The sequence below is a fragment of the Aethalodelphis obliquidens genome, unplaced genomic scaffold, assembly GCF_003676395.1.
Source record: "Aethalodelphis obliquidens isolate GAN/ISIS:26980383/991018 unplaced genomic scaffold, ASM367639v1 scaffold30, whole genome shotgun sequence".
In the NCBI taxonomy this organism is placed as follows: domain Eukaryota; kingdom Metazoa; phylum Chordata; class Mammalia; order Artiodactyla; family Delphinidae; genus Aethalodelphis; species Aethalodelphis obliquidens.
In genome coordinates, this window is record NW_020837974.1 from 9172391 (window position 1) to 9188063 (window position 15673).

The 15673-nt window shown below is 51.5% G+C and overlaps 2 protein-coding genes and 1 non-coding gene across 3 annotated transcripts; 2 read left to right on the top strand and 1 right to left on the bottom strand.

Annotated features, from left to right (window-relative positions):
• Nucleotides 1–2564: 2564 nt before the first annotated feature.
• Nucleotides 2565–4049, bottom strand: DNAJC30 (DnaJ heat shock protein family (Hsp40) member C30). Its single transcript, XM_027126145.1, has one exon. It carries the CDS (start codon nt 4025–4027, stop codon nt 3347–3349), a length of 681 nt encoding a protein of 226 aa, XP_026981946.1. The 5' UTR covers nt 4028–4049; the 3' UTR covers nt 2565–3346.
• Nucleotides 4050–4188: 139 nt separating this feature from the next.
• Nucleotides 4189–15574, top strand: BUD23 (BUD23 rRNA methyltransferase and ribosome maturation factor). Its single transcript, XM_027126144.1, has 11 exons — nt 4189–4284; nt 4386–4423; nt 5995–6090; nt 6186–6268; nt 6364–6460; nt 8422–8518; nt 9750–9800; nt 10551–10636; nt 10866–10911; nt 11078–11136; nt 15187–15574. The coding sequence occupies exons 1-11, from the start codon at nt 4237–4239 to the stop codon at nt 15329–15331; spliced, it is 846 nt and encodes a 281-aa protein (XP_026981945.1). The 5' UTR covers nt 4189–4236; the 3' UTR covers nt 15332–15574.
• Nucleotides 14645–14776, top strand: LOC113630828 (small Cajal body-specific RNA 20). Its single transcript, XR_003437109.1, has one exon.
• Nucleotides 15575–15673: the final 99 nt, after the last annotated feature.

A 15673-nucleotide genomic window follows, 5' to 3' on the forward strand; every position in this document is an offset into this window, starting at 1 on the left:
GGCTGAGGAACTGAGAGGGCAAAGGCCAGGAGAGCGCACTGAATTCCAGGGAGTGAAGTAACACCGCTACTTACCAGCTGTCCCTTCTCTCAGCCTCCCTTCATGGGATCTGGTGACATTCCTGGAAGCCCAAAGGCCCGAGACAAGCCCCCTACTCCTCGCCATTCTCCATAAGCAGGTGTGGTGGCCACTCACTTGGGCTCCACCCTTGGTGTCTCAGCTTCAGGCTGTGGCTATAAGGGATGGAGATATATATACATGGTCAGTAATGACCACCGGACAACTCACTGGCCTAAGGTAGGCTATTCTTATTCATCTTGGCTCATGCTGGGACCATTACAGAGGGCAAGGCACACTCAGCGAATGAGATGCCAGAACCGCAGAAGGAAGCAAGAAATCTTTCTCCTTCAGCCCTGGGATGTGTAAAGGATCTTTCCACCCTGCAATAAATAAAGGACAATGGAGGGGAAAACAGTTAGGCTCGGGAGGAATAAAATGAAGTCCTGATCAAGCCCAAAGACACTATCACAATTGCCTAGACATGTACACCCTGACTCCTATGCTCTTGTCCGCGTCGCCCCATTAGGATCTGTGTGTGCCGCTCACTCAGCCTGGCACTCTTCTCCACGCCTTACCCGATGAGCACAGCATGGAGCATGCTGGGCCCCTCTTGTCCAAAGTCTCTCTTCCTAGGTCCAAACTTATAGTTTTGTTTCAGTTTGTCACCAAAGGGAGAAAAGGGACTGAAGCTGACCATGTCTCAGCCTTCCTCCTCTATCAGGAACTGGGGAGCAGCCCCTAGAAGGCAGGGGCTAATGTCCATGGCCTGGTTTAGCCTCTCCTCCCCAGGGCAGCTAAGAAGCTGAGAAAGGACAACTGCAGGGGGACCAGAAAGGGAGAAATGATGTAACAGGAACCAGGTGGGGAGGGTCCTTCAAAAAGCCTCCCAGACATCTCCCCTCCCATGAAGAGACCAGATTGAGTTTCAGGGATGGTAGGGAGTGGGGTCTCTCAGAGTTTAGCTCTGGCCTAAAAAAAACAGAGGCAGGCAGAATGGCACTATAGAATAGAGTGGGCCTAGTTCTAGGCCTAAGGAGAGGCTTAGAGTTGGATGATTAATAAATTTTATTGACTACCCTGTTTGGAGTTGCATGGAAAGTTCCAGAAGTTTCACAGAGTCTGGACCCCACTACTCCAAACCTTCTGGGTCTACCTCCATGTTCTGGGGCCCAAGGGAATGTTCTTCACTGTGATTTTCACTGAGAGAAAACGAACTTGAGAGATCTACGTCAAAGAGCCCATGAGAAAGATCCCAGATTATCACAGACCACTAGTGCTTTCACAAACAAGACCTAAAAGAACCCCAACTCCATTTAATCGAAACTTTGATAGAATCTTGTCCCAAGGACACTGTTATGCCCCAACTCCTTGGTTGAAAATCACCAGCCTCTGTACTTTTTACTAAGCTTCACTTCCTGTAGTTTGTGTTTTGAAAAGACTTTCCCTCTTGTTTTCCAGATATGAAACATAGTAACATTAAATGTTCTTTTTTAAAGTACATATGCCCTTTCCCCCAAACCAAGGCTTCACGAGCCCAGCATGTCTGAACCAGAGTAGGCTTAAATCTTTACTACTGAATCATATGGTCACTGCAAAGCCACGACTAAGAGTTTGCCCCCAACCTCCAAGGCTAGAGAAAACAGAATGGTTCCCAAGAAACCAAGTTGCACTAGCTATGGGTTTCTCCCAATTTATCCAAGGACTGCCACAAAAGATTGAGTGCAGGCACTGGTGTTAATATAGCAAAGCACCTCTGGCTTTGTTTAGAACCTACTTAGGCCCTTACCTTTGCAGAAGATCTCCTGCAAAGGTTTTCCTACCCCACAGCTTTACACTCCACAGTACATACCTGAGTACCTACCATCTCACAGCTAAGCCACACCCCACGTGCAGTGATTCACGGTTAAGAGAACTGGATTACCACAGCTCTAGCCAAGTGACAACCCACTGCACCAATTAGGAAAAGAGGAAACAAAGAACCAAAAAACCCTCAGCCAGCTCTGAGTAAGGAAGTGCGCTTCCATCCTGTGCCTCCTGTCACTCAACAGTCCGGTCTACTCAAACTCCCCCAATTCCCACAGCTTCAAGTAGCCATGTTTCAAGGACTTGGCTTGTAGGACCTGCGATAAGCACTGCCAGCGAAACAGGAGGCTGGGCCACACTCAGGTGACTCAAAACTCCCAGTTTGTTGCTCTATTTTTGGGAAGGGAGGAGCTGCACAGTTAGCAATGGGGCTGGCTGGTCAAGGGATGACCAGGTGCCAGGCACAGTGTCCCAAGGACAAACCTGACTCTACTGGCATTATATATATATATATATATATATATATATGTATATATATATATGTATGCATGTATATATATATATATATTTTTTTTCTTTTTTCTTTTTCCCCCCTGCTGCTGCACCATGTGGGACCTTAGTTCTTCAACCAGGGATTGAACCTGTGCCCCCTGCAGTGGAAGCACGGAGTCTTAGCCACTGGACCGCCAGGGAGACCCTGGCATCATACTTTAATCACTGAGCCTATTAGAACTTGGATAATCAAGTGTGACAGACCGAAAGAGAGCAAACGATTTGCTCCTCTGCCATCACGCCCACAGAGTAACCTCTCCGAGGTCATACGTTAGACAAGCATGGGAGCAGGAAGGCTCATTCCTTACGCTCATGACCTTGCTTTCTTTCCCACTCACACTCACCACCAACAGAAGGCGGAGTGGGGTCTGACCACCAAAGAATGGCCAGGTTCCCACAGATCACATCCTTACCCTACACTGGGTCTCACCTGTGGCTTGGGGAACTCACAGAAAGACAAGTTTCTTATCACCCCAGAATTTTTCTTTTGGCAGTCACAATTGGTCACATTGCACGTTTCAAGGTTACAGAGGAGCCCCACGCTACACACGTGGGGCAGGAGCAGACGAGTCTTGCTCGGAGCTTTACAGGAAAGCCACAGCAAGTGTTCCAGAAATTGACAACATCTGGAAGCAGGCACCCCAGGGCCTCCAGGAAACCCCTCACTCTCGGGCTTTCGGGACTCCTCATTGGAGCCTTTTTCTTGGGCATCAAAAAGCCTCCTTTTCTGGACCAGAGGGGTAGGGATATGCAGGTCAATGGCTAAGGTGGCCGGGTGGGGAAGGGAAAGGGGAGAGCAGTTCCTTCGGACCCCAGTAGAAGTAGACAACAGCAGACAATGGAGGCAACGGGTTCAAGAAGACAGGAAAGGCCGTTTTCTTGGGGGTTGGGGGGCGGTGGCGCGGCTGCTCCCCTTCCCTCCGCTCTCCGATTAAAAACGAAAACCCATGATGATGAAAACTGTGAGCAGAACCACGAATAAAGCCGTGTCTCGGGTCTCGTCCCAGCGTAAGCCTTTCTTGGCCCGGTCCTCCCGCTGCTTGCGAAGGGCCTCCCGCCGGGCCCTCAGGCGCCGCTCGCGCTCCAGCTGCTCGCCGTAGTGCGCCTGGTAGAAGGCGTCAAAGTCGAACATGGTGCGGTTGGCTCCCGACGAGGCCTGACCGCGGCCCTGGGTCCGAGAGGCAGGCGGCTGGGTGCGGGGCGAGTCGGGGTCGGTGGCGGGCGTCTTGGAGGGCCGGACCCCGGGGCCGCGCAGGTCCTCGTCGCTGAGCAGGCCGCGGTCATACTTGCGACGCAGGGTGGTACTGCCCAGCACCACGTAGGCCTGGGAGATGCGCGTGAACCGCTCGGCAGCCTCGGCGCTCCCGGCGTTGCGGTCCGGGTGGTAAAGGAAGCTCTGCCGGTAGTAAGCCGCCTTGATCTGCGCCTGCGTGGCCGTGGAGGGGACGCCGAGCAGCTCATAGAGCGCCGTGCGCGAGTACGGGCCGTCGCTCCGGGAATAAGTTCTCACTTCTAGGCCCAGGCCCAATCCCAAGTTTTGTGGAACCCCCCGGGCCTGCCACAACCTCCACAGTAATAGCCGTGACCATCTCACATCGCGCTGGGCGGCCATCTTGAATGAGTCAGGCGGGCGGTGCAAGATGAACTGGCCAATGGGAGGCGTGCGGTTTTCGCATCCAGTCGGCCCTTGTAGCCAATCGAGTAAAAGAGAAGGCGGGGAGATGGGTGGAGCATGCGTATTACGAGGCGGGCGCCAGGCCGAGGACATAAAAGCCGGACACCCGAAGCAAGTCGCGCGAGTGTTGTTGCAGAGGCGTGGGGATGGCGGCACGTGGGCAGAGACCCGAGCACAGCGGGCCTCCGGAGCTGGTGAGGCCTGTGTTCCGCGGACACCCCTCTCCTCTTCTGGGGCCTCCGCGTCTTGATTTCTTCCTCGACTCCCCACCCTTTTTCTTTTCTCGTCCCTGCAGTTTTACGACAAGAATGAAGCCCGGAAATACGTGCGCAAGTAAGTGGAGCCTGGATGTTGCGAGGCGTCGGGGGTCGGGAACCGGCAAGTTGCCCTGGTTGCGGAGGTTGCTTGGAAAGCACGCAGAATTTGGGGGCGGGGGAAGGAAGAGACCTGAGTTGATCCCACTTTTGACACTGGAAGAGTCAATTTTAAACTTTCGAATGGGTCTCAGTAACCTTAGCATCAGAATGGGAGGGATCACGCCTACTTTCTCTCATACGACAGCTTATTTTAAGCATGTGATAAAACAGGTAGGACGCAGTGGAGATGTGTAAGGGATCAGTGCTGTTGGGGGGAAGGAAATAATATTCATGGAATGCTTACTGTACGCCGCAGTTTACATTATCTCAGTAAATCCTTAGGACAGCTGTTGGTAGAGTATCTGAATTTCGTAGAGGAGAGTTTTTTGTACAATTGTAGTTAGTTAACAGATGACGGCTAGAGCAAGGACTTCCAAACCTTTTTTTCCGATACAGTATTCTGTAAGAAAGTTCTGCAGATACCTCTTTTCTCTTTTTTGTTCAAATTGGAGTATCAGACAGAGTCAGCAAAAACCCTTTGGTCAGTTGTCATTATGTAGCAAATAGAAACTTTTTTCCAGTTGCAGAGCCCTGTGTTAGGCATTTTGAAAACTGGTACGTGTGACTCTCGCTGGATCTTGGGAAAGCCAGATACACTCTAGACCTCTTCTGTTCAATATGGTAACCAGTAGTCATCAGCCATCTATTGAAACGTATTTAATCTGATACACTTCATGTCAAGAAAATGTAGAATGCTTTATTGTTTTTTATGTTATGTATTGAAATGATGTTTTGAGTATACTGGATTAAATAAAGTGTAATATTGAATATGTTGGGTTAACTATTACTATAGTTAACTTTACATATTTAATTTCTTTTTAAACGTAGCTTCTAGAATGTCCCAAGTGGCTTGCGTTATGTTTCTCATGGACAGCACTGCTATAATTCTTATTGTGTCTTCTTCACCCTTCTATATGGGAGTAGCTACAGTGGATAATTCTTCTAGAAGACATGTATTTAAGTAATACAATGCCAGAGCCTGGTAGAGTTGAAAATACCCAATGGTTGGTCATTAGGTAAATGATTTGTTAACTTCACATTAGCTCTGCAGCTACTACAGTTTTAATTTGTGTCAGAACAAAATAACACGTTGTATTACATGGACTTTTGGGGTCACTTTTTTTTTGTGTGTGTGTGTGTGGTACGCGGGCCTCTCACTGCTGTGGCCTCTCCTGTTGCGGAGCACAGGCTCTGGACGCACAGGCTCAGCAGCCATGGCTCACGGGCCCAGCCGCTCCGCGGCATGTGGGATCTTCCCGGACCGGGGCACGAACCCGTGTCCCCTACATTGGCAGGCGGACTCTCAACCACTGCGCCACCAGGGAAGCCCTGGGGTCACTTTTAAATAGTTGTAGTCTAGTTTGTTGACCGGGAAAGGGTACCTCAGGATGATTGTTCCTTTTTCTCTTTCTTTGGCTTTTCTTGGTCTGGGTGAGGTTTTAGCCCAGAGCTCCTTTACCACTTGCTTGTGTTTCTGCCTTTTTATAGCTCACGGATGATTGATGTCCAAACCAAGATGGCTGGGCGAGCGTTGGAGCTCCTCTGTCTGCCTGAGGGTCAACCTTGTTATCTGTTGGATATTGGGTGAGATCCTGGGGCTCACTTCAGATAGTCCAGGTGGGTGGTGGGATGTCTTTGCTACTCACAGTGTTGAGTCCCCATTTGATTGTGTCTTCCAGCTGTGGTTCTGGGCTGAGTGGAGATTACCTCTCAGATGAGGGGCACTACTGGGTGGGCATTGACATCAGCCCTGCCATGCTGGGTAAGTATGTCCTAGTTAGCACTGGAGTGGACTCCCCTGCATGAGTATGGAACAGTGATGCAGATTGATTCCTCACCTACTCTTCTCCAATGTAGATGTGGCCCTGGACCGAGACACGGAGGGAGACCTGCTTCTGGGGGACATGGGTCAGGGCATCCCCTTCAAACCGGGCTCCTTTGATGGTTGTATCAGGTGAGAGTCTTCAGGTCCTGCTTTTAGTCCTGCAGGCCAGTGCTTCCCAAACCTGGCTGTGCAGCAGAATCACACAGAATACTTAAAAATACACATCCCCCAGGATTTTCAGATGTATAAGGTCAGAGCAACGCCCCCAAATATGTATTTTTTTGTATTTCAAAACTACTCCTGTGATTATCTTGCACTGCCAGGTTCAGGCACCACGGTATAAGTTTCTCTGCTTTGTGTGTGGGGGGGGTGTGTGGGGGAGTGGTCTTCTGAGCCTCTAGGAGCCATTTTGTGGGTCCCAGCAGCCATCTTGTTGACTTCTTTTCAAAGGACTTTGTAGTGGAGAATGACCCCAATTGCTCCAGTCTCTTCGATGGCTTAGGAGTCGTTTCTGTGGCGTCAGGTCCAAGTTTTGAATGTGTACGTAGTGCTTTGATAACAGATCTTAGAACACTGAAATTACAGTTAGAAACGTGAAGTTGTTCTTTGTCTTCTGTGGTAAGTTCTGTTTAGTATTTGGTTTAGTGTTTTGTTGGTGGGGTGGAGGTAGGGGCTAGGGTAGGAAGTCATAGTTTAATCATTACCTGGGGGAAGACCTCCTGTGATAATAGATTGAGCTGTAGCGATACACAGTAGGAATCTGGGTGAGGAGTACAAATCTGGATTTGAAGGGTTTTTTTAGGGTATGGGATTAGCTTACATGTGGGAACAAAACAGGAGGGGAGAAAAAACATTTCAAAGATAGCAATTGCTTTTTAGTAATGATCAGGTGAGATGTTCTAAGCTGCAGAAAACCAAAGGCCAGCAATTTGGTCTTGTATGTTTCAGGAGTAAATAGTCATTTTTAGTTTGTTTTTAAGAGGAGGGGTGGTATGGCAGGCTTTTTCTTTTCAACATTTGTTACCTGCAAGAAATTGTCCAAGGTGCTATGCTGTTTGTGGAAATAAAGGTCCCTGTTTTTAAGACTCCATGGTTTTTTAGGTGCTGTAAGATGTGGACCAAGTTACTAAATGTGAGCCCCAGTGTGGGGTGTGTACTAGGGAATCATGGGACCCACCAGAGTTATGAAGAGAAGTAAGAGCACAGGAAAGCAGGAGGGGCCGGGGCTGGGCCCTGAGGTTGGGAGGAATTTGGATAGTCAAGGAGAGGGTTTCAGAGTGAAGGAACAGTGTGAGCAAAAGCACATAAGTGGGTGGGGAAAGGAGTCTAATAGGTGTAGGGAGGAATGAGAAATTCTACGGAAGATGAGATTGTGTGGGGTCGGTTCCTAGAGGCTTTTAACTCCATCCTGAGAAGTTTGGGTTTTACTCAGTAGTTGATGGGGAGCTGGGGAGTGACGAGATCGGGTCTGTGTTGTAGGAGGATTATTTAAAAGAAGAGAGAAGACGTGAGAGGAGAGATAAGTTAGGTTGTCGAAGCGATGGAGGCGGTAATGAGTGCTGACCAAGGAGAGTAGTGGAGGAACGTAAAAGCTGGGAGAGGCGGTCGGACACACCAGCAGGGTTTGGAGTTCTGTAGATGTATGTGCACAGCAGTGAGGAGCGGAATGTCGGAAAGGAGGACATACTAGCTGCTTGAGGCTTTAAATCTGGGGATGGTGGAGACAGTTAGCAGGTACAGTTGAAAGAAGTGATTTAGGAGGAGAGCGAATGGCTTTGTGTAAGTCCAAAGCATATTTCCCTTGATTGGAGGAAGGGAATGAAGGGGTAGGTGGCAGGGAGAGCCTTGACCTGCTGAGTAATGCTAAACTTGAGATGTGTGCAGAAGCAAGGTTGAGGAAATGTTTCCTTGGACTGGCCACGAGAAGTTCACATTCACCTTCTGTAGACCCTATTTGGTCCAGCGTTGTAGAATAGTGACCTGGAGTGGACCTGCACGTGCCAACAAAGAGTCGTGGGCAGGAGGGTTTCGCCTGGAGATTGAACCTTGCGTATCGCTCCCTTTCCTGACTAGGTCCCTTCCTCTTTCAGCATTTCTGCAGTGCAGTGGCTGTGTAGTGCCAACAAGAAGTCCGACATTCCTGCCAAGCGCCTGTACTGCTTCTTTTCTGCTCTTTACTCTGTTCTGGTGAGTATAAGATCTCCTTCCCACCTGGGCTGGCTGCCTGTCCCTCCCTTGCCCTGCAGATAGCATGATGAAGTGGAGGTGCCCCGTGGGAATGCCATTTAGATGGGACCACACAGGATGGCAGGACCTCATTGTTGGCTACTTTGGTCCAAGTCTTCAGCCCCCAAAAAAGGAAAGCTTAGGGGGCGGACGCTCTAGTGAAATGCGAAGACACTGATGTCAGAATCTGAGACTGATCACAACTCCTGTGTCCAGTCTGCTGAATACCAGTCAGAAGTTGGCTTGGGGTCCTGGACGCCACAGAGGGAGGACAGGGACAGCATTTCGAGGCCACACAGAGGACACCTTCTAGAGTGCTCACATCCTTCAACTCCCACCTTGCCTTCCACCTACTGCCAGTGCTCAGATGGGGAGCGGGGTGGTTATTTACCACTGAGAGAGCCTTTATTAGCTTTTTCTTGTCTTTTATTTGTTTGTTTGTTCGTTTGTTTATTTATTTGGGCCACACCGCTCGGCTTCAGGCCCCTGCAATGAAAGCGCTCGGTCCTAAGCACTGGACTGCTGGGGAATTCCCTTTCTTGTCTTTAGAAGTGATGGTGTTGATTTCCACTGTTTACTAGGATTAGATGATAGTCTGCGATTCTAAGTCCTAAAAGTGAGTTCTTTCACTTTTTTTTTTTTGGATCCGGGTGTTTCTTGGTCCCCTCAGTCCCCTCACCTCACCCCTGGCTTTCTTAGAGTGGGTGGTTCTGGCAGATAGCTGCGTCTTGTGCGTTACATGGTTTCTCTTCCTCTCAGGTCCTGGCGTTAACCCTGAAGTTCTGAGGGCCTTTGTGTTTGGTTTTCTCTCTGCTGAAATGCTCTTCCCTCAGACATTTAAATAGCCCAGCCGTCTACTACATTCCGGTCTCTGCTCCAGCGTCCCTCAGAGAGAGGCCTTCCTTGAGCCAGAAGTAAACTTGATAGTTGCTGTCATGCACCATCCCTTGTCCTAAGTTATTTTTCTTTTTGGCACTTAATCACTACTGTAAATTAGCTACCTCACCCACTAAAATGTGAGCTGCAGAAGTTCGGAGGCTGTCTCTTTTGTCCCTGGCTGTTTCCCAGCCTTGAGAACAGTATACCTTGCACATAATGGGAACTCAATAAATATCTCGTGAATAAGGAAAGGAGGAGTGTCTGGGTCCTGACCCCATGGGATATTTGAAAGATAACCATGTTTCTGTTGCAGGTCCATGGAGCTCGGGCTGTCCTGCAGCTGTACCCTGAGAACTCAGAGCAGGTGAACCCCTTGGCTAGTGGAGGTGCAGGGAAGGGGGAGGGACCCAGAACAGGTAAACATCATCCTGCTCCTCACCCACCTGCCCTCCTGCTGTTGGGAGGTGATGGAACAAGCAACCTTAGGCTGCTTGGTGGGAAGGGAGGGGCTGAGCTCCTGGGAGTGGTCCCCGTGGCCCCTGCTGGCACATTTTGTGACCTAATGTCCTAAGGAAGAGGGAGGGGTACCTGGGGCGAGGGGCGGGGTAGGGGGGTCTGTCTTCTCTTGACAGATAAACCATCTGATATTACTGATTTCCATAACCGAAGAAATAACTGGGGGTGGGGGAGAGGACATCAACAGTTGTCTGTTCTGTGGAGTGTGACGCATGAGCAGTGAGGGGTAGGAGGTACCGACTCTGACAGACAAGTGGCGAGCTGTCCCTGACTAATAACATGAATGAGTCTGCCTCGCAGTTGGTGGCCATTCATCCCCTGAGATTTGAGTCGGGAGGTGGGTCCCTGGGCTAGAAAGTGAGAATCAGGGGGACTTGGCTGGTCTGTAATCCCCCGAGGGAGGTATCTGCCGTGGCTGGTTCTAGGCTGCACCTTCTCTGCGTGGCTTTCGGGGACTCAGAACTGGGAATAGTCTGATAAAGACCCTCACTTCTCCCAGACAAGGTCCATTCTGGGACCAGAGCGGGGCCAGGGGAGGGGGCGGGAAGCTGCTGCTCCCCCAGCCGTCCTGCCTGACTGCGCGCTCTTCTCTCCCCAGTTGGAGCTGATCACGACCCAGGCCACCAGGGCCGGCTTCACTGGTGGTGTGTTGGTGGACTATCCCAACAGCGCCAGAGCCAAGAAGTGAGTGCCGGGAGCCAGGGTGCTGCCCGTGCTGCAGGAGAGAGGGTGGCGGTGTGGCCCTCACAGGCCGCTGATGCGAGCACCAGGGCAGTGAGTTGGGTCACTGGGGCCCCGGGCAGGCAAGAGGCCTGGCTGTGTCTGTATGTGTTTGTGGCAGGGAGGGGGAGGACTTGTCTTGCTCTCTGAGCCTTTCTGAGCCCAGCCCTCACTCTGCACTTTCTTGTTTCAGGTTCTACCTCTGTTTGTTTTCTGGACCTTCGACCTTTATACCAATGGTGAGGGACCTTGAGTTTGTAGGCCCATCTCTTCTGGCTTCCCTTCTTCTGGGGCCGGGCCGTCTACCTGTTAGAAGGGCTCAGGCCTGGGTGCCAGGCCTTCTGGGGCGGGGCAGGTGGGTTGAGAGATCTCCAGGGTGATCTGAGAGCACTTTGGTTCCTGCAGGCCCAGAACGAAGATAATGAGGAAGAGGAGGCCAGGGAGTCCACGTTCACGGTTGAGAGGTAAGGCTGTCGTTCAGCCCTGCCTAAGGCGCAGGCAGTTGCTGCCACCAGGTTCATTAGACACAGCAGCAAGACTCCTCCGTTTCTCTCTGCTTTCACCAAGCCTGTCAGGGTCCGGTGTGGCAGAGACACCAAGGCGGAAATAGGACCTGGGAGCCCTTCAGACCTGTGCCTGCACCTGCCTCCGGCTGAGCTAGTGGAGCCCTTCCGGATGTCTGTGGGCAGCCTTCCTCTCTGCCTGCCCTCTTGCCATACCCAGCAGGCTGTCCCCTCCTCCCAAGGCTGCCTCCTTCACCTACATCCCGGACCCCATCCCCACTTGGCCCCTGTGGCTCTCGTTCCTCTCCCGCATCCTCATGTTTACCCTCCTGAGTCATCCCCATCAGCACACAAACATCCTGCGCGATTTCTCCTGTCTTCAAAAAGGGTCCTCCCTTAACCCCGTAACAGCTCCTGGCGGCCACCCTGTTCATCGGCTTCCCTTTATGACCGAACTCCTCACACTGTCTCCTCTGCCATTCTCACTCCTCTCCTCTGGCTCATGCTTGTCTCATCACAAATTGCTCTCTTTTTTTTCAGTACGCGGGCCTCTCACTGTTGTGGCCTCTCCCGTTGTGGAGCACAGGCTCCGGACGTGCAGGCTCAGTGGCCATGGCTCACGGGCCCAGCCACTCCGCGGCATGTGAGATCTTCCCGCACTGGGGCACGAACCCGTGTCCCCTGCATCGGCAGGCGGACTCTCAACCACTGCGCCACCAGGGAAGCCCCACAGTTTGCTCTCTTGATCGAGGCCACCGCCAGGCTGTCTTCGCCAAACCCATGGTCACTTCCCAGTCTTTTTTCCTTCTCCATGTTCATTGTAACTTGCCTGCTCATTAGGAGCTGATGCAGCCGATCGCTCCCCTAACGCTTTCCTCACTTGGCCTCCCACCCAATGTCCCGGTTTTCTGTTAACCTCACTGGCTGTTCCTTCTTGGTCCACTCTGGGGCCCACCCTGGACCCCTTTTCTCTCTGTGCTGCTGCCTTAGACACCAGCTACAGGTTCAGAACCTCCAGGTTTCTATGCTTGGTCTCAATCCCACCTCTGCTTTCCAAACCACCTCCCCTCCTAGATATCCATACCTGGACTTCCCACGGTCTCTGGAACAAAACAGAGCTCTTGGTCTCCATCCCCGAACTTCCTCCCTCCATTCTTTCCATTCTCAGCGCTTCCTGGTTTCCTTACATTTTACATCTAGTCACTCCATCCCTTTTCCCCACTCCTACCTGGTCTCTGTCTTTGCTGCCTAGATTACTGAAAGCTACCTCACTTGTCTCCTTACTTCTGACTTTGCCTCTTTGAATTCATTTGCTGTGCAGCAAGACAGGGACTTCCCTTTTTCTTTTACGTTTTTGAAATGTAAATCATATCTTGCCATTTCTCTGTTCAGTATCTTCAGTTGAGTTCTTGTTACCTTTATTTTCCCTACCACCTTTCACTGCTCTAAATCATAAGCATTCGTTTACTTGGTATTACTTCTATCCCCAACTAGAATGAAAACTTGGTGGGGACTTGCACTGTATCCCTGAAACCAGAATAGTGTCTTGTTAGCAAAAGTTGTTCAATATTTGTTGAAGGAACAATTGATTATAAGGTAGTGAAGAATGAGGTGTTTCTTAGTTCTGATTAGTAGGGGTGAAAGGTTTTCAGACTCTTACGACGTTTAAGAGGAAAAATGAGCCGAGAATGGATGAGTTAGGAAGGCCCACCTGTGGTGAAAATCATGAGTGCGGTCCTCCTGTTCACCATGGATTGATGCCCTCTGACCCATTGGCCCTCCGCGGTCATCTCCCTTAGCTTCCTCACCCATTCCCCGTGGGGACTTGGGGGCTCTCCTAGCCGTTTCTGCTCTAAGGTGCCCATTGCTTGCTCTCAGGGAGTGGTCCCGTCTCCTGCTTCCCCTCCGTCTATCTTAGGCTCCCTCTTGTCCTCACGCCGGTGTCTACAGACGACGTGTCCTAACTGTAAACTTAGGTAAGTTGTGGGACCTGATCATCCATTTCTCGTGTTTAAAATTGGGGGGGATGTGCCACCCTCTTGGGCAGTGAGTTGAGTCGAGGGCATGTCTGTACAGGACTCAGCACAGTGCCTGGCGCGGACCTCATTTCCCTACAGGCTCTTCCTTTTGAAGTCCTCGGATTTGAGGAGGGTGGGAGGAGGCCTTTGTCTACTGTAAGGCTGATGGGGCTTCTCCCGGTGCTGTCACTTCTGTCTGATCACATTCAGGCCACTTACTGTAAATAAATAGGTAAATCAAGGAAAAGTATTTTAAACCTTTACCTGACTTATCTCTAATTTCTTCCCCCCGCCCCCCAACAACTTTGCTTGACCTATGTATTCCTTAATCCTCGTCACTCAGCCTCTACCGTACCACTCGTCAGCTGCTCTCTCCAAAGGCTCCGTCCCCTCTGGCATTTGCACTGTGGACTCCGCTCTCCTCTTGGCACCTGTGGTTGGGGTCGCTTACCGTCTTCACTGCTCCCTTTGTCTCCCCTGATGACTCTTTCCCATCGTCCCTCCCGCAGCTCACGTCTTGCCCCCTGTTCACTGTGCTACCCCAGAGCTCGTCCTTCCTTAGAGACTCCTGGGGATTAGTCCTGCATCTGTTTAGTCCTGCATCTCCAGCAGCCTGCTTTGCACCTGGCACACCAGACTCCTGCCCCCTCACTGTAGGCCCTCTTAACTTTCTTTCGTGAACTGCTATCTGCACACCCCAGAGTCTAGGACATGTTGTGTTCCTCCTGTGGTAGAAAGCCTCGCTGCTTCCTGGAGGGAGAGCACGCTCCTTGCTGGTTGGTGTTCACATCTCCATGAACTGGACCAGCCAGGTGGGATTCTGAGTTGGTGGGTTTTTTTTTTGGTTTTTTTTTTTTGGTGTTTTTTTTTAATCTGACTTTTACTATTAGGTTAGAACAGATGAGAAGTAGGAGCCGGAAGGGTGTGTCATGCAGTCCGGCTTCCACTGGTCCTCAGGCGAGGAGGACACTTACGAGGACGACTCAATCTTCAGCTGACCCTCAGAGTCTCACTTGGACCCTTCCCCTCCTTACACTCAATGACTCCAGGCAACAGGGCTCTTCTGCTCCCTAACCTTCCTCTTCAGTCCTTTCCCTGTGCCTCATTTTCATGTATTGCTTCTTGTCTGGAATGCTGGCCCGCCTTCTGCATGAAGCAGCTTATCTCTGTGGCCCTCTCCTTTTCCCCATCACTGCCTTAGCAGCTCCTGGCCTCCCTGCTCTTGCTTTGCCTCATGCGGACGGTCGCTACCACAGCCCAGCCGTGGACTCTTCAGGGGCAGGGCTGGTTCACAGCCACTGTAGAACGTCCACGGGCCGTGCACGCAGGTACTCAGGGAATGGTTACTCAGAGGGCAAGCAGCCTCCGTGGTGTGTTCGACGCTGAAAACAGTTGGATTCCAACTGCCAGGTGGGGATGTGGTTTGAGGGCCCAGGCTCCCCTGTTCTCAGGGCCTCTCTCCCATAGAGCTGTGGGAGGTCCCTTTTCTCCTCAGCCAAGACTGGAGGCCAAGATCACCCCTTGAGGATCATTGTCAGGGCTGCCACGAGTCGGGCAGCCTTGTTTTCCTACCTCAGACACCTGTAGTTGCTGGGAGCCCCAACCTGGTCTGTACCAAGCGTGCTGGCCTCACAGCCAGACTAGGGCCTGCTTTCCTTGGATCGGCTCTTGTGAGCCCCAAAAGTAGCTTGGCCCCTGCCTGCCCCACAGCAGGTATGTACGTATGCCTAACCACGTGGTCAACCGCGTGGATGCCTGCGAGCGAGGGGGGGACCCCACGTCTCCTGCCTCCTCCTAAACAACCGCTCTGGCCCCAGCAGATGTCACCAGGAAGGGGGTGTCCAGAATGGGGGCTTCTGTTGTGGAAGGGGCATCTGAGGCCACCTGGCTCCGGGGAAGCTCACCACACTTACTTGCTGGGATTAACCTGGGTGCCAGCCAGGCCACTCTGTCCTGCTCACAGGACCTGCTCACAGTCGTGTCTCCTGCACAGGGTCCCGTACAGGATGGCGAGGCGGGGAGTGGTGAGGAAGAGCCGAGAGTGGGTGCTGGAGAAGAAGGAGCGCCGGCGGCGGCAGGGCAAGGAGGTCCGACCTGACACTCAGTACACCGGCCGCAAGCGCAAGCCCCGCTTCTGAGCAGGTGGCCGCGTCCAGCGGGACAGCTCGGGAACCACACAGTTGTGAGCTGAGCCATCCAGCCCAGGCACTTGCTTCTGGAGGGTTTTCTGCGTATTAAAGTGCCTACTTTATCAGCTGACAAGAATAGTGCTCTAGGAAAGTTCTAAAAAGGTTTAAAGTTCTAAAAGTATTTTCTTCACTAAAAAAAGTTCTGAGAGCATCCTATTTTGTTCTAAAAGCAGTAAACCACTTTCTGTGGAACTCCGGCTCTGGCATTTTCCAGCTCTGTGATCCTAAACAGATTTCTGAAGTTCCTCTATTGGTGGGGGCTTGATTCCCAGGTTATCAGTTAGGGTTTAA